General features: G+C 38.9%; 1 protein-coding gene across 1 annotated transcript; it reads right to left on the bottom strand.

Moving 5' to 3' along the window:
- Positions 1–407: 407 nt before the first annotated feature.
- On the bottom strand, positions 408–16,166 carry STARD6 (StAR related lipid transfer domain containing 6). Its single transcript, XM_075533020.1, has 6 exons — positions 16,077–16,166; positions 15,845–15,894; positions 12,104–12,230; positions 6,884–7,001; positions 3,862–3,955; positions 408–672 (listed from the first exon to the last, which is right to left on the bottom strand). The coding sequence occupies exons 1-6, from the start codon at positions 16,164–16,166 to the stop codon at positions 471–473; spliced, it is 681 nt and encodes a 226-aa protein (XP_075389135.1). The 3' UTR covers positions 408–470.
- Between the last annotated feature and the right edge of the window lie 1,849 nt (positions 16,167–18,015).

Here is an 18,015-nt window from a genome sequence, read left to right as displayed (position 1 = left end):
TCTTGGTTAGATCCAGAAGTCCATTCATGGCTTACTTAATTGTAAAGTCTAAATGTCATTAGTCATGAATTCTATTGGAAATCTTTCCAGTTTTTGTGTTTCCCACCTTCTCAACTGAAGCAGTAAGTGAAGTGGAAAACAATTGATAGTGTTTTTCAATCTTTAACAATGGCTGTCTGACTGCATCTGCTCTTTTTCCTAGTCAGAGCATCTTCTAGAGAGAGAGATAGAGCAAGAGGGAAATAGTAACAGAAATATTAAGTACAATTGGAATTTGGCATCATTCTTCTCTGAGACTTAAAAAGTGTTATTTATTACTATTCTCTTATACAACTATGTTCACATTCTCACAAAGTCCCTTCTGTCATTTGTATAAGAATTATGCCTAGAAGAGTTTGTCAGTATTTATGCAAGTGGACTTAGAAGTAAAGTACCGTTACTGCTACACCTGATTTTATAGAAGAATGGCCTCATTTCTTCTGTCGCAGTGACGAATGATTCTTACGGTGGTATGAACTCTCTCTTGAATTTCTGAAAGCCTTAATCCCATCTTTTGCATGGTAGACAAAGCTTATTAAATTAGAAGGCATGGTAGCTTCAATCAATGACGGGGGCAATTTTCCTTTCATATCTGTCTGGACAAACACCACTAGTTTGGAATATCCTGGGTTCCTGGAAGCAAAGGAAGTGTTAAAAAAAGATAATTCTTAAATTAACCTATTGAATTTATAATTTAGAGGAAGCAAGACTTTTATATGCACAACTAGTTCCCATCACAATGTATAACATAGGGTAAGTAGTTATCTAAAGAAAGGGAAAATTAATTTTTAAGGTAGAATGATTTGTAGCCACAACCTCCTAAGGGAAATGTTTATAGAAAAACATTGAAGTAGTCAGAATGTATCTTAAATTCTTTAGTTTTAGGCAGTTTTTCCTTTTTGGTAATTTTACTAAATTTTCAAATTAAATCGGAAAGACCCCCCCCCAAAAAAAAAAACCAATTCGAAACTCACTGCTATCTAGTTGGTTCTGATTAATAGCAACTCTATAGGAGAGGGGAGAGCTGCTCCTGCGGGTTTCCAACACTAACTTTTTATCAGAATAAAAAGCCTACTCTTTCTCCTGAAGATTGGCTGGTGGTTTCAGCTTAAAACCTACTACCCCACCAGAGCTCCGTAAAAGTAATATATACATATTACAACAAGTTAAGCGACTCAGAAATTTTGTGACTGTAGATGATTTTTCATTTCCTTATTCCTTTATTGCGCCCCCTAGTGAAAATCACAGTTCATAGATTTGATTGCATTGTCAGATTGTTGGCTATGTGTAAGGTAGCATACATATGTGCATATGTATAAATACACACTTGTATTCTCCACAGTATACATATAGATATTTTAATAACAATGAGATATATCTATAAACTTTCCTCTTTGTTGATAGGTACAGATCTGCTTAATTTTTTATGGCTGCATACAGTACTTCATGTTCTCTGGAACTATTCCCTTACCATTTCTCACTTTTAGCTACTGTAAATCAACTTGCAAGAAAAATTCCTTGTAATGTATTCATTCACACTTCCCCAAATACTGACCACAATATGCTTGGTTTTGTACCTTTATCATTTTGAAATAGTATTTCCAAGTTCCCCTCCAAGAAGATTGTAACCTTTTATGGTCTAGCCTAGTCATTATGAAAATACTATGAAATATCAAACTTCAAGGAGTAGGAAAGGATGAATGCATTTCCCAGTTCTCAACATACATATACGTTCCTTGTCCTTGCAGGAATCTGTACAGATGACTCCGATGGAGGTGGAGCTGTTTCTTTTCTTTCCCACCAGACTGTGCACAGTCATTTTTCTCGCATTATGGAACAAAGACATACCTGTCTTCCTCTCTGCATAGCCCCCTTGTGCCTTATCCTGGCATATAAAAATCTTTGAGGTTTAAAGGGAAAAGTTGATCTGTTGGAAGTGAGTTGAGAAAATGAACAAATGAAGGAAAATAGCCCTTTTAAAACTCAACCTTTTCAGTTCTTGGCTTTCAACAAAATTGAAGGATCTAATGGAGTTGTCAGCTGATAGATGATTACAAGTAATTTTTTATGATAGACCTGTATATATATTTTCAATAGCAATTCAAGGGATTGAATAATATTGATAACATTATCCTCCTGCAATTTTAACTCATTAATTATGTGAACAGAGTTTCTCAGTTTCTATCTATAAAAATGAAAAGCAGGAGTAGACTTAATGTTGAATATGATCTTGTTTTCTTAGCCAGTCATCTATGTCCACAGATCAATGACATGAGTGCAACAGTTAGCAATATGTCTGATTTCTCTACCTATGTAAGGAGCCCTGGTGGCACACTGGTTTAAGTGTTAGGTTGCCAATACGCTACCATGGCTCCTCACATAGGGAATAGCAAAACTGGGCTTTGATTGTTTGCAAAATCCATTCTTCCAATCATCTATCAGCCAAGATCCGTCTAACTTCATGTGCCATGACGTCCCTTGTGCCATGCTCTTTTCTGAATCCCACTTGAATTTCTGGGATCTCCTTGCTGATCTATTGCTGCAACTGATGTTCAATTATCTTCCACAACATTTTACTTGTATGTGTTATTAATGATATTGTTCTATAATTTCCACATACTGTTGGGTCACCTTTCTTGGGAATAAGCACAAATATGCATCTCTTCCAATTGGTTGGCCAGGTAGTTTGTTTGCCAAATTTCTTGGCCTAGATAAATGAGTGCTTCCAGTACTTCATCAACTTGTTGAAACATTTCCTTGGTATTCCAGAATTCCTAGAAACTTGTTTTCCTTTAATGCCTTCAGTGTTGTTTGAATGTCTTCCTTCAGTACCATTAGTTCTTGATCACATGCTACTTCTCCATATGGTTGAATGTCAGCCAATTCTTTTTGGTACAATGTCTCTGAACTCTTTCCACCTTCTTTTGATACTTCCTGTATCATTCATTATTTTGCCCAAAGAATCTTTAAATGTTGCAACTTGAGGCTTGAAACTTTTTCCTTCAGTTTTTGAGCTTCAGATATGTCGAACATGTTCTTCATTTCTGTCTAACGCTAACTTTAATATAGAACTTCCAATGGCTGGACTCAGAATGCTTACTAGCATTTTATATGATCTTCAAGAATCTACTAGTGCTATCTTTATATGCTGAACAAAAGGTTTCTAATATTTACTAGAAAATATCATCATTACAGATAATAATGTTTTTTAAAGTTTTCTATGTGGCTAGCGGGAGACTGACTCACTGCCATCAAGTTGACGCTGACTCACAGAGACCCGAGATGGGCAGGGCAGAATTGCCCCTATGAGTTTTCAAGACTGTAATTCTTTCTGAGAGTAGAATGCCTTGTTTTGCTCCCAGAGAGTGGCTGGTGGTTTTGAACTGCTAATCTTGAAGATTGTAGTCCAATGTATAACCACTATGCCACCAAGGCTCAGCAGCAGACAAAGAATCCATTCACTGATAAGTGTAGATATGTCATAATTCAAGGGAAACGTTATTTTTAATTCAGCAAACTTCCTTAATAATTCACAGAAGTGACTTTAATGGAGGACCACAAAGTATCAGCAGCAAATGATTAGCTAAGATGGAGAATATTCCAGTAACCTCGAATTATACTTTAAGGGAATAACCATTCTGATTATATTTAATATAAAAACCACTAAAAGAGATTAATTTTAAAAACAGCATGTTAAAGGCAAATATTCTTCCAACAGAATATGCTGGCACATATGCTATTTCAGCTGATGAGCCAGGAACTCTTTAGTGGACAAATCAACAGGTGTACTAGAAACGATTCAAATGAAACAAAGACACTCACTCTGGCAGAGGCGTGCAGACATAGCCAGATGGATGGTTATAACCACGGATATAATTTGAAGATGGGGGGTATTCTGGAAGATCCACACTGTTAGCTAAGAGATTGAAAAATGTAAAATGAAATTTTTTCCACAATATTGGAAACCTCTAATGCTAGTGGTGTCATTTTAAACAACGATCGCTCATTTACCTGAACCTACCTGTTGTCAGCATTAACAGCTGTATACATGTGCATGCATGTTTGTGCATAGGAATATCATGGAGGCAGAAAGGGAGAAAATGCCAGTTGGAACTATTGGCCATTCAAAATGTTTTGTGCTGGAATTTCTAAACCAAAAGATGCTGTTACTTCTTGTGTGTGTGTGTGAAATTCCATCATCTTTTCATTGTATTTTTCTATGAATTAAAAAAAAGGTTTTTTTTGAGATTTGTTATTTTTCTATAACAGAAAAAAATGTTACACTTTACTTAATTCTGAGATTTAAAGCACAAGAAGAAACCACAGAGACTTCTAGTAGAGTAGGATGACAGACTTTGTGTCTTTAAAATATTGAAAGTGCTTATCTGTCAACAAAGATAGAAGTACTCTCCTCTTCCCTTGTTAAGTCTCTGACTAACCTCAATATAAAATTAAAAATCAGTAGCGTTTGCTTTAAGAACTATATGGCATGATATTTGAATACTGTGTGACTAGTGGGAGGTGTTTTGACTGTTAATTTTAAGATAAGCTTATACATACCATTTCTAAAAGTGGAAAAAAATAAATATTTGTTCATTCTGTGCAATTGAGATGTGCTCTTGTCAGGGAAGATGGCTTTTCTTGCACGATTTCAAAATAAACACATCTGTTCTTTGGGGACCACCATATTAAAGGATACCTTAGAGACCAATGTGGCTGAATGAATTTCGCACATTCAGCTAGTTGTTCTGCATCACCCTCTGAACAGGGTCAGTTATGTTGGTTTGACAATGTGGTAGGGACAGAGGCGGTATTTAAAAGAACACTTTCTTTTTCTGTGTTTTAAAATGGAGATTATGTTAGTCTCAACTAAAAGAAAATTTGTTATTTTCCACAGACAGTCAGGGTCCACTGACACAGAATGTGGTAATTACCACAGATTTTGGAATATCAAAAAGACTTGAGTTTTAATTCTGCTCAGTGATTTATTAGCCATGTGTCTTCATTTCTTAAGTGCCTAATTTCTGTAACTGTTGGCTTTCTCTATAGTGAGATAATGCATGCAATAATTTTTATTTAGATTTATTAATATTATTAGCAAGGTATGTGTAAGGTACATAATAAACTAAAAAGAAAGCAAGAAGCATTAAGAAAACTCAGTAGTCATCAAAAATTCATTTCAAGGAAATCACTTACAACAAATTCAGTAGTTTTTAACCTCTTGTTACTTTTTTTAAAACCTTCTTTGACTACTAATAATGAGATACAGATGGCCTACTTTTAAAATATGGAAATTAATAGATTTACAATACTGCCTGTTTTTTTGTATGGTAGTCAGTGAACAACTTTTTATGTGCCCTCACTAAAAATGGAAATACATCTATGATAATCTTTCCATAGTTTAATCTCATCACACAGAATTGCAAGAACCCAATGGGGTACAGAAGGCGATGGTTGACAGTGGGAGCCCAAGATTCATTTGTGGAATTACATAGGAAAGAAGTCTATGGAGAACACCCACTATCTACAATTGAGGGATGGGAGGACAATGGAAACTAAACAGAGAGCTTTGGAGAGAGGAGTATCAAAGATTAAAGGCATAAATCTGACTTGAACTCTTAAAACTCTGTCAGTAGATCGCCCTACAATGCAGGCTGGACCTGATCTGGTTTCCTACATTGTCTCTATCTTTGGTTTGTATTGTTTGGTTTGGTGTTTACATGTCCATATTAGGATGTGTCTCAGAGGGGTCATGTCAATGGAGCAACCTTCTTGAAATTGTTATATGTATGTATATATATATATATATGTATATATATATATATATATATATATGAAACTCAGCATTGATGAGCCTGTAGAGACAGCAGTAGAATAAAGGTTTCAGGGGGAAGTGGGTTCAGTGGTGGAGAGGGGGTGAAGTGAGATGATGTCAAGGAGGCCATGTAGAAAAGAATATTTGGAAACTGATTGTGGTAGCAAATGTATAATTCTTCTTGATGTCATTGAACTGTGGAATTATATATATATGAAATAATCAAATATATATGAACATTGGAAACATTACTCTTAGTAGTATGCATGCTGCAAAACATTATAGGCGTAGTAGAGGAACAGAAATCTGGCTGGGAAATTAAAAATGAACAGAATTGTCCCTACTTTAGAGTTTACAGTAGGGACAAATGGGAATTATAAGATTAAATGGATTTGTGGAGACAAGCATGGCATTAGGCCACTGTTCTACCAAATCTCCACTCACCATGAGCTCTCTTAAGTAGTCTGAGTCCAAAGATTCTTATGATATGAACTGGTGTGCTTTGGTGGTGTGCTCTGGATAATGCAAGTTTGGAAATGGTTATACATCTGTCTATTTTACACAGTGACACATTGTGGGAAGAACTAGAAATATATCAGAACCTCCAGTTTTTAAAGAAAGTACTATGAGCATATTATATAAATACCTATCTCATGAAAATTCCATCAGTACTTCCGGGCTGTGCCCATTCAAAGAATTCAAATCTAAAACTCTATCTTGAGAGCCTCATTTTGTCTCTGTGGGACTTGGGAGTGTACAAGTTGAAGTTTTAGCCTCCAAGTGTCTATGTGTGCTCAGCACTGCTGGGTATATGCTACACCAATCCAGGGTGTGACATGATCTGACGAGTAAGATGCACGAGCCACCTCTGGAGCTGTGCATCACATCAGGCTGGTCTGCACGACACAGGACTTTGTTAATAAAGACATGGGGGCGGGGGCTATTGCAATATCCTTTGTTACAAGCCATGGATTCAAGAGGAAAACTTATTAATGACATAGCAATATGGGCAGAAATATTTGAACTTACAACTGATAATCTTTATATTCCCTTCATAGTGCTTGACGTGAACTAAGTCGATGAAGTCGCGGGGGGAGATTGAACCCATAGCAAAGCTTTGTGTGATGGCGTGACATATAAATGTGTCCTGCAACAAATCAAAACATAAAGATGGTGACCGTTATTTTAGTTTCTCCATGTTACACCCTGAAGATTTTTATTGTGAAAAGTTGATCACTGCTTGGAAAAAGCAGACATCCGAAATTTTAGGACCTTGTCACCAAACCATCTTGTGTTTTCAGCGTTAAAGGACCATTAGGCCTATAGGCATGAGGAATCAAGATGGAACCCTGGGAACACCTAATATTTTTAACAGTTAGAAATCAAGGTCTAATTAAACTGCAGTCACAACTAGAGCTAAATACAGGACTAGATCTAGTTAGCCTGATTCCCAATAGAACAAATTCTATTATTCTACATTGGTTATGTATCATGCCATAGAGGATACATTGATTTAACATCCCTGGAGATAAAATAGAGAAATATTCATGGGGCGGTAGAGTAATTCATTTGTTACTCAGAGATACTAGTGTGTTAGACAGGACATAGAATTTGGAATCAGAAGATCAGAACAACAACTAGTTCTGGCACTGGATGAATGTATGGATTGTGATATGAGATGGAAGAGGCCCCAATAAAAGTATTAAAAAAAAGAAAGAAAAAAACAACTACTCTGGCATATATCATTGGTCATGGTACATAAATTAGTCATACAATGTCTCTGAACCTATTTTAAAGGTGTTGTCTGTTGAACTCCCAGCCCTACATTCATTCCATTATCAAAGCTGATTTTTAGCAGCTGTAAAAATATTTGGCGTGCTAGTTTAATTATATTTGTATCATATAATCATGAATGAAGCAGTTCAATATTTGGGTGTTAATTTGTGATGACCAGTGTTTCCAACTGAATGTTCCAATCCCGTTGGGGTCATGAACGTGGTTTTGTTTGTTGGTTTGTTACTGTAGGTCCTCTCTAGAAGATGGCACTGACTTGCCTCCCTGGGAATTTCTATATTTGTCTCCCCTCTTAGATCATAATTGGTTTGACAAGTGGTAAAATCAAGCTCCAGGAATTGTAAATAGGTGGCAAGGTTATGGCAGGCATATAGGACATTGCTTTTTGTTCATTTTTTTGAGTGGAATGAAGCTTGGGGAGCCAAGAAAATGAAATAACTGAGTGATAGATATGATACTTGACAGATGCAATCATTTGTGAAAATCATAACGTTTTATTGTATCCTTCCTATGTATTACCTTTCTTAAAAAACTTGTTTAGCCAAAAGCCTAGGATTCACCTTAAGCAGTTAACTAAGTTACCAGTTACCCTCTATACATTCACTAATTTTAAGTCTACAGTTCAATGAGTGTCTTTTTAGCAGGTTTATTCTGTTGTGTAGCTACCAGCACAATCCTTGTTTAGAAGGTGCCTCTTGGATTCTTCTCGGCCCCTGTTGAGTTTATCACAAAAATGTATCTTTCATCCTAGCCAAAGCCACTGTCATTTCTCACGTTGATTTCTGTGATTGCCTCCTCACTGGTCTGGCTGATTTCATTATTTCCCACTCTTTAATTCAGCTGTCTAAATGGTTTAAATCAAGCCAGTCCTTCCTCTGCTTAGAAGCCTCCAAGGGTTTCCCAGTGAACAGACTGTGTCTCCCCATGGCAATGAGGCTCTTTGAGAACTGGATCCCAAACTGACCTCCCCAACTTCACCTGTCACTCATCCCTCTTTGCCATGCTGTTCATATTCAACGCCTGCACACCTTGCTTTTCTGCTCATTAGACATTGCCGAGCTCTCTCCAGCTTCTCTCCTTTCTGCCTGCTCTGCTCTCCCCTACGGGTCTATTTCCATTCCCTTGCTTGAGCTTGTTCTTTGAGATTCGACTCCTCCGTCTCTCCTCAGACAGGCCTTCCCAGGTGACCCACTTATAAATTAGCACTCCTAGTCTTTGCCTAATTCACCATCCTTCCTAACATTCAACATTCTGATCATACTCCTGGCCTTCCTAATTCTGATTGCCTGATATTATGTTGTTTAGATTAGAATCTAAACTTGGTGAAAGCAGGCATTTCTATCGTCTTGTTTCACATATCCCCAGTACCTGATAGTAATATAGTTCATGATAGGACTTAAAAAGGGCATCTAGGGAATGAACAAATTGGTCAAAAAGAACATAAGCATCCTTCTATGTGAGGAGGGGGTTGTTGGGACTAAAGTCAAGATCCCCACCGATAGACTGGTAAGGGCGAGGTGGGTGGGGGTGGGGGAATGGGAACACATAAGCACTAACAGAAGTGGAGAAAGGTTTTGATACATTACATTTTGGGATGAGCATTGGTTTTCATGTTCTCCCCCTCCCACCCCCACCCCCACTGCAAGCAGGTGATTCTATATTTAAGTGGTCTAAGTTCACGAATAGGCGCTTTGGTGGTATACTGGTTACATGTTGGGCTGGTAACCTGTGGTCAGCAATTTGAAATCAGCCACAGCTCCACCGGAAAAAGTTGGGGCTTTCTACTCCTGTAAAGAGTTATGGCCTTGTAAACTCAGAAAGAGTAGTTCTAGCCTGTCCTGTAGAGTCACTGTGAGTTGGCATCGACTTGATGGCAACAAACTTTTGTTTGTTTTAAAAGTTAATGAATGGAAGGCCTAGAATGCGCAGAGCACCAGAGCTCAGCACTGCGTATCCACTTATTTCTACTTCTTTCCACCCTGTAGTGTTCATCCTCTCTCATGTCATTATTTTCCTTCTCTTGAGCAAAATTTCAGACTGCCTGTCAGTCTGGGTAGACTAGAGCAACAAATCCATGGAAACACTTATGTGTATAAGAAAGAGGTTTATATATAAGAGCAACTAAACATGGAGATAACATCCCAGCCCAGTCCAGAGCAAGTTCCTAAAGTCCGATATTAGCCCATATGTCTGATATGAATCTATAAAGCCCTCTTCAGACTCACGAAACATATGCAATGACGCCAAATGCAGGACGATCACAAGCCAGGGGGTATAAAGTCTTTGGATCCAGTGGTGTTTTAAGCATCTCTGTGGCTTCAGAGGTCTGGTTGCATCCATGTGGCTTGTCTTCTGCAATGTCTCCCAGGGAGTTGCAGAGAGAGAGTGGTGTCTTCCGCCTCCAAGAAGGAAGTACCAGATTTCCCAGAATTCTCAGGAGAAGGCCATGCCCACACAGAAGTCTCATTGGCTATCTCCAGATCGACAGCCTAGAATCCACCCCTCCATTCTTAATCCTTAAACTGACACTAGATTAGGTGACAAGCACACTACCTTTGCCTTCTACTGAGTGTTTTATCCTTACCCATTGCCCTTGCCTTTTACTTCTCCGTCTTCAAATTCTTGTATTTTCCCTTTCTCCTTTTTAAAAAAATTTCTCTCTTCACCTCTATTAAACTGAGATGATGTGCTTTAAAGTGTTTTCTACAATGAAAGATCTGTTATTTAATATTTCATCCTTAGTCTTTAGAAAACAAAACCCAAACAACTTGTTGTTTCATCCTCAGTCTCCACAATCTGCAATGTCTTTGTTACCTAATGATGTATGATTAAGCTAACTTGATCTGGCATCAAGAAGACATGATTAATCCTTAAAAAAAATAATCTGTGGGTTGAAGCCTTTATCAATAAAATCACACCTCTCCAAGAGAGTAGACCAGATTTCAGAAAGTATGCATAGGGGACAGAATTATACAAACTTCTTAGCTCTAACCATACAGCTTGAGGGACTCAATCATTGGGTCTGAACCGTCAACACCATTGTCTTGGAGGATACCAAGGTCAATTGGCACAACAGAATTCACAAAGACAATGTTCTATATCCTAATTTGGTGGCGAGAGGCTTAATAGCTTGTGAGCAGACAAGTATTGGTTTCTAGCCAACCAGATCGAAAACACAAAGCAAACCAAATGTACTGTCATAAAGTCGATTCAGACTCATAATAACCCTATAGGACAAAGTTGAATTGCCCGGTGGGATTCTACTACTGTAACAGTTGATGAGTAAAAAGTCTCCTCTTTTTCCTGCGGAATGGCTGGTAGTTTCAAACTGCTGACCTTGTGGTTAGCACCAACATCAGTTTCCATGATCCTGAGACAGAAGAACTAGATGGTGCCCAGTTACCACTACCAACTGCTCTGAGAAGGGTCACTTTAGAAGGCCCTGAATGGAGTGGGAGGAAAAATGTGGAACAAACCCCAAAATCCTAAGAGTGACTAAACTTACTGGCTGGAAGGAGACTAACACACTCCATAGAGTATGTATGGTCTTTAGTCACCCTTCTGGTTTGGAACACGACCTATCCTTTTGTTAGAATAATCAACCATTTAGATTGTCCAAAGACAAATACAGGAGGTTAGAAAAGGAGGAGGGATGGACATAGGAAACAGAGGATGTGGGTAAGTGATAGTCCATTGAGGGGATTGCAATGAACGAGTTGAATCAGAATAGGTGTGAATTGTTGAATGTAAAACTGATGATCTGCTCTGTAAAACTTTACCTCTAAAAACAAACAAAACCAAACCAGAAAAACATCCTGCCTTCAAGTCAATTCCAACTCACAGCCACCCTATAGAACAGAGTAGAAAACAAACAAACCAAACCAGAAAAAAACGTCCTGCCTTCAAGTCAATTCCAACTCACGGCCACCCTATAGAACAGAGTAGAACTGCCTCTATGGGTTTCCTTGTCGCTATCAGCCTAATGCATAACCCACTACACCACCAGTCTCTTTAATCTTTACCTCAATTATAATGAATAGGAAGGGGTAATCATATGTAAATGAAATAAGCCAATTGAAATCGAGTCCTTGATTAATCAAGGTGTTTAAGTCTTTATTAAAGATTTTAACTCCATTTGTATCTATGAAATACTAAGTGTCTACAACATGCCCACTGCCATTGAGTCCATTCGATTCAGTGACCCTATAGGACAGGGTGGAGCTGGCCCCTTTGGGTTTCCAAGGTTATAAATATTTACAGGAGCAGAAAGCCTCATTTTCCTCCCTCAGAGCAGCTGGTGGCTTTGACTTGCTGACCTGTTTAGCAGCCCAACATATAGCCTGCCAGACCACTATGCTCTTTATAACATAAGTTTAGTAAAGGCCAACCAATAGGATAAAAAACAACATAAAGTATATCAATACAGCAAAACTACAACATAAAGCAACAAATTACCGAGTCAATCCTGCGCACCATATTGAGCACTTTCAACGATTTATCCCATTTAATTCTGTGTTCAGGTGGGTAGAGAAATTCACATAGCTTACTTGTTGATTGCGGAATCGTCCCTTCAACACGATAGCTGTAGTTAGCAAAGTAAAGAAGATTTTAAATGTAATAAGACACACTAATTTGAAAATAGAATGCTATTGAAGTACCAAGGTATGCTATTATAGTAAATAACAGTAAAGAAAACTCAAAGATAACATCAAAAAGGTAAATGTATATTCCAGCTTGTATTAATAATCAGTTGGAACCAGCCAAGTTCATTTAAATGTATATTGCAACCATCAAGATGCATAATTTCAAAATTATTTCTACAGATTCTTTATAAATAATGTTACTACAATTGTCTTTTTAAAGGACTGCTTTCATTTTATTGATAACTATTCTAAAATGTATTCATAAATTTTGTCTGTTGTATTTTTCATAAACTGTAGATCCCCAAACATTTTCAGCCTACTGCTCCCATTGCAGAAAAATTAAATTACTCAGTACTCCCCTGGAAATGTTTGTACTCAAGCCCAGGATATTGTGCAGGTATCTGCTTTTGCAGCCCATGCCCTGGATCAATATCACACACTTTGGAAAAAACTGATGATAGGCCAACAGCAATCAATAAGAAGTTTATATAGTTATACAATTTGCTATGGCACTAATGTAGGATATAACGGGGACTAGAGCAAGCATTGACACACTTTTTTGACAGAGGGCCAAAGAGTAAATAATTTAGGAGTAGAACTGCCCTTCTAGGTTTTTGAGACTGTAACTCTCTATGAGAGTAGAAAGCTGCCTCCGAAGAGCAGTTGGTGGTTTCGAACTGCTGACCTTGAGGCTAGCAATCTAATTTGTAACTACTATGCCACCAGAATTCCTTTAAGTGAAATAACAGGATCTTCAAAATGTCCTGCACATTAACTTATAGAGAAAAAATACCTCTGTTGGACCTACTATGAGACATGATGCCCCTCAGTGACTAAGGGCGATACAGGGGACAGCACCGGAGACAGTGTGCGAATTGCACCTGGCCTGATCCCACCACACCGAGGCAAAGCACTGGGGGAGTGCAGAACAGCAAGGGAATGGAGTGGCAAGGTCCCCAGGGAATGCTGAAAGTGGACTTTGGGGCCAGGGCGTGGTGCCCCAACAGACTGGACTGGAAAACGCTCCTAAGGGCCAGCAAAGGATCCTTGAACGAACTACAAGCTTTTCTTTTGTGAAGTGTTTTGTTTTGTTCTTTGTCAGTGGTTTGTTTTTGTTGTTTTGTTGTCTGGTTGTATACTGTTGCATTGTTTTCCTCTGTCTTGTTTTCGTGCATGCTAGTGTCTCCACAGGTCTGTCTGAATAGGACAGGCTGGATGAACTATCTGGAGGAAAAACAATGGGACAGACAGTTCGGGGGGGGGGGACTTGGGGTGGGGGAGGGGGGGATAAGGAAGTGGTGTTAACAAACACAGGGACAAGGGAACAACATGGGACCCAAAATGGTAGAAAGGGGGGAGTGGCAGGCCTGGTGGGGAATGATCAAGGGTAAGGTTGCGTAGAGAAGAGTTATAGCTGTAGCCCAGGTGGTAATGGAGCATGGTAGTGGGGCAGGAGGAAAGTCAAGGGAGATGGAGGAAGGAGCTGGGAGTTTAGGGGCATTTATGGAGGTCTAGACAAATACATGTACATGCAAACATATATATGAGGATGGGGAAATAGATCTAAGTGTCTACATTTATAGGTTTAGTATTAAGGTGGCAGTAGGATCTTGGGCCTCTACTCAAGCACTCCCTCAATGCATGAATACTTTCTTTTATTAAATTGGCACTCTATGATGCTCACTCTCCCGACACAACTGATGAAGCCAAAGAGGGTGAACAAGTAAATGTGGTGAAGAAAGCTGATGGTGCCAGGCTATCAAAAGAGATAGTGACTGGGGTCTTAAAGGCTTGAAGATAAACAAGTGGCCATCTAGCTCAGAAGCAACAAAGCCCACATGGAAGAACACACCAGCCTGTATGATTGAGTGGTCCCGAAGGGATCAGTTATCAGGCATCAAAGAACAAAAAATCATATCATTGGCTGCACACCTCCATGATAGGATCGCTGAAGACAAATGGGTACATAAGCAAATGTGGCGAAGAAAACGGATGGTGCCCAGCTATCAAAAGAGATAGTGTCTGGTGTCTTAAAGGTTTGAAGGTGAACAAGTGGCCATCTAGCTCAGAAGCAAAAAAGCCCACATGGAAGAAGCGCACCAGCCAGTGCGATCACAAGGTGCCAAGGGACCAGGTATAAGGCATCATGCACAAAAAAAAAGACATATGTATATGTGAGTGTGTGTATGTATATGTGTGTGTGTGTGTGTATATACATATATATATATACCATATTGAATGAAGGGGGAAGAGCAGAGTGGAGACCCAAGGCTCAAGTGTCGGCCACTGGAGATCCCCTCATAGAGGGGTTTAGGAGAGGAGATGGGTCAGTCAGGGTGCGAGGTAGTTCCGATGCAGAACACAGCTTTCCCCCAGATCCTGGATGCATGATCCGAATTCTACCTTGTAGGGCTGGATAGGGCAGAGGTTGTACACTGGTGCATATGGGGAGCTGGAGGCACAAGGAATCCAGGGTGGATGATACCTTCAGGACCAAGGGTGTGAGGGGCGATGCTAGGAGAGTGGAGGGTGAGTGGGTTGGAAATGGGGAACTGATTACAAGGATCCACATGTGACCTCCTCCCTGGGAGATGGACGGCAGAGAAGGCGGGGAGGGAGACTCCGGATAGGGCAAGATAAGGCAAAATAACAAATGTATAAATTACCAAGGGCACATGAGGGAGCGGGGAGCGGGGAGGGAGGGGGGAAAAAAAGAGGACCTGATGCAAAGGGCTTAAGTGGAGAGCAAATGCTTTGAGAATGATTGGGGCGGGGAATGTGCACATGTGCTTTATACAATTGATGTATGTATATGTATGGATTGTGATAAGAGTTGTATGAGCCCCTAATAAAATGTAAAAAAAGAAAAGAAAAAAAAGATGTTAATAACCACCAATTCTTGACCTAATTGTACCACTATTAACTGGGAAAAATATGTGTCCTTTACTTACAATACTGAATTATAATAATTCTTATTATGGCAAACATAAAAATTGTTCAAATCTTTTTCTGTATAAATAAGCATGAAGTCTAATTTTACTGAAGCCTTATTTCCTTACTTTATAAACTGTTGATAATTGTTCATTCATGACCCTAAGTACAGATACATTGTGATAAAAATGAAAAAAAAAATACCTCTGCATAGCCAAAAGAGAAATAAAATGAGATAGTACGTTTTCCTTTTGAGTGTTTCATTTAATGGAAAAGTAGGATTTAAAAGATAATATATATTACATTAGAAAGAAAATAATTGCTTTTATAATAATTCTTCACTTTTAAAGGTTCATATTTTGTTGTTTTTTCAAAACTTAATTTTGTTGTTGTCCTGGCTTACTTATCTAGCTTTTCATAGGATTTACCCCCTTAATTATATTCAGATTTGAAAATAAATAAGTAGACAGCACATAATTCCTCTTTCATTAATATTATGTTTCAATATAATGACTTTATAGTTAATTTCTATTTCCTGACTATTATCAAACAAGTTGCCACAGTTAGTGAGGGGGTGGGGTTAAATTTAAAACAATGCTTGTAAATAGGAAATTGTACTCACATATTTCCACTGAATATTTTAGAAGCCTTCTTGGAGACAATTATATTTTTCTCAAAGGAATAAAAATCCACAAATAAATTAGCTGTGAGATACAGAAGAAATTAAAATGGAAAAACAATACAAAAGAACAATACATTTTTCTGGATTGTGGTTTGTAAAAGAAATGATTAATTTTTTTTAACACATTGACTACTTTCATTAAGAAACCTTTGAAACCTATATGTTTTCTTACTGAAGTTTTCACCACTTTCCAGCCTGCTGTGTCTTGACTGTAATCTAAAACTTCTTGAGCAGTTTGCTGGGCTACTGCTTTATAGTCCATCCACCTGCAAAGTTTTAAAACCAAATGACCGGTAAGAGTGTTATCATACAAAAATAAATTATGCCATAGCATATTACATTTCACTGCTATCTCTAGAGGTCTGGCCCATAGCAATGAGCAATAAATATGTGGTGAATGTACATGTGTACGCGAACACCTTTCTTTAACAATAGTCTTTCAAATGAGAAACTGTAATATAACAGAGCACAGGCCACTGAACAATCTTGTGAAATAAGCGATTTAGTATTTCTGATTTCCCATGGTCTTCATGTGGCACAACTGAGGTTGGCCCTCCCTTGCAGACTCACGGTGAGGAGGAAGTGCGATAATGCACATCACTGTCTGATCCCATGTGCCACGTGATAGTCATTTGATAATCCCTTTTCTTTCGAACAGCTTAACTATCCTTTTCTCTTACAAACCACTCCAATCTGTTGTGTGTTTCTTGGAGGTTCATGTTTTCAAAGTGAGCAGCTGAGACAGTATGTGTACATGACCTACCCCTGGCTTCCACTTCAAACACACCCCTTTCTACTTACTCTTCTCATACAACAAAGCTCCATTCCCATTCACCTCCTTGAGTCTCCCTCACATGAAACCGAGCAATTTCCTACTTCGTGGCCTTTGTACCTGCTGTTCCTTCTGCTTGGAACATTCTTTCTCAATATGTTCCCGTGACTGAATCCCCTTCCATTGGTGTCATTGCTTAGAAATCACCTCCTCAGAGAGGATCAAATTCAAATCAATACAGTGAAGTGCGGACTCCACGGGAACTATTTTTATGTGTATGTGGTTTTTGACGTTTAATTGAACCCTTACTAGGGGCAGCTACTGTAGTAAAAACAAAAGGAGCCAAAAGCACAACCGAAAACCAAACTGTGTGGAGGCAGACTTCTAACATAACCTAGTGTTTCTAAGCCTGAAATTCTCCGAGGGCAACTTTCTCTTGTGGAGCCACTGGCGTTTTCCAGCGGCCACCCCCTGGTCAGCAGTCCATACTGACCTGAGAGCACCAGAAGAGCTCAGGCACAGTGACAGCTACAAAATCGGCTGAGGTACTGGTTCTGCTCCGAACGCGACAGCAAAGAGTTGGGGTGAAATCTTGGCTTTGCAACTAACCACCATCATTGCTGCCACCTTGTGCCAGGGAGTTGCTTTACACTCAAAGCCACCCCACAAGACGGTGGAACTACACCCGGGTCTCCAAGGCTATAGTGTCTCTGGAGCAGATCGGTCACATGCAGTCAAACACTTAACCCACTGCGAAACCACTTAAACTCTGAATTTCAATGCCCACACCTAGAACTCAACTGGATTCCTGCCATCAAGTCAATCCTGACCCTGAGCGACCCTAGACAACTAGCATTCCTGTCAGACAGACTGGGACTGCCCCTGTTGGTTTCTGAGGCTGTCAATCTTGACTGGAGCAGAAATCCTCCTCAGAGGGACTGTGGGTTCGAACTATGAACTCTGTGGTTAGCAGCTCAACTTGCAACCCACTAGGCCACCAGGACTCATTTCCACATTTATAGCATGGGGATAACAAAAAGTTGGCATCTATTTAGTGAGTTTGGTGTATTTTCTTTTTAATTATGTATCATCAGGTTGTCATAGTAAGTGAGTTAATATATGTAAAAAGGTTCAGAACTCTAGGGCAAGTCATGATAGAAAAGATTAGACTCTTAAAATCGACACATTTAAATCTATCCTTTAGAAAATTCTCCAAAGTGCTGCCGCCTTCAAATACCCCAATAAACCATTTCTAAGTTAAATTGTCAAACTATACTTCCTTAGCTGTCACCGAAGTTTATTTCTGTGGAAGCATAAATGCATTTTCTTTTTTGCTTAG

Source organism: Tenrec ecaudatus, chromosome 15, assembly GCF_050624435.1.
Source record: "Tenrec ecaudatus isolate mTenEca1 chromosome 15, mTenEca1.hap1, whole genome shotgun sequence".
Taxonomy (NCBI): domain Eukaryota; kingdom Metazoa; phylum Chordata; class Mammalia; order Afrosoricida; family Tenrecidae; genus Tenrec; species Tenrec ecaudatus.
This window is presented reverse-complemented; position numbering and strand designations above follow the sequence as displayed.

Excerpts from the sequence above, each read along its gene's own strand:
- STARD6 (XM_075533020.1), bottom strand. The coding sequence starts at position 16,166 with ATGGACTATAAAGCAGTAGCCCAGCAAACTGCTCAAGAAGTTTTAGAT. Across the intron at positions 7,002-12,103 it reads TGGTGCGCAGGATTGACTCG|GACACATTTATATGTCACGC; the intron begins GTAATTTGTTGC and ends GATTTGTTGCAG. Across the intron at positions 3,956-6,883 it reads GAATATAAAGATTATCAGTT|CTAACAGTGTGGATCTTCCA; the intron begins GTAAGTTCAAAT and ends TCAATCTCTTAG.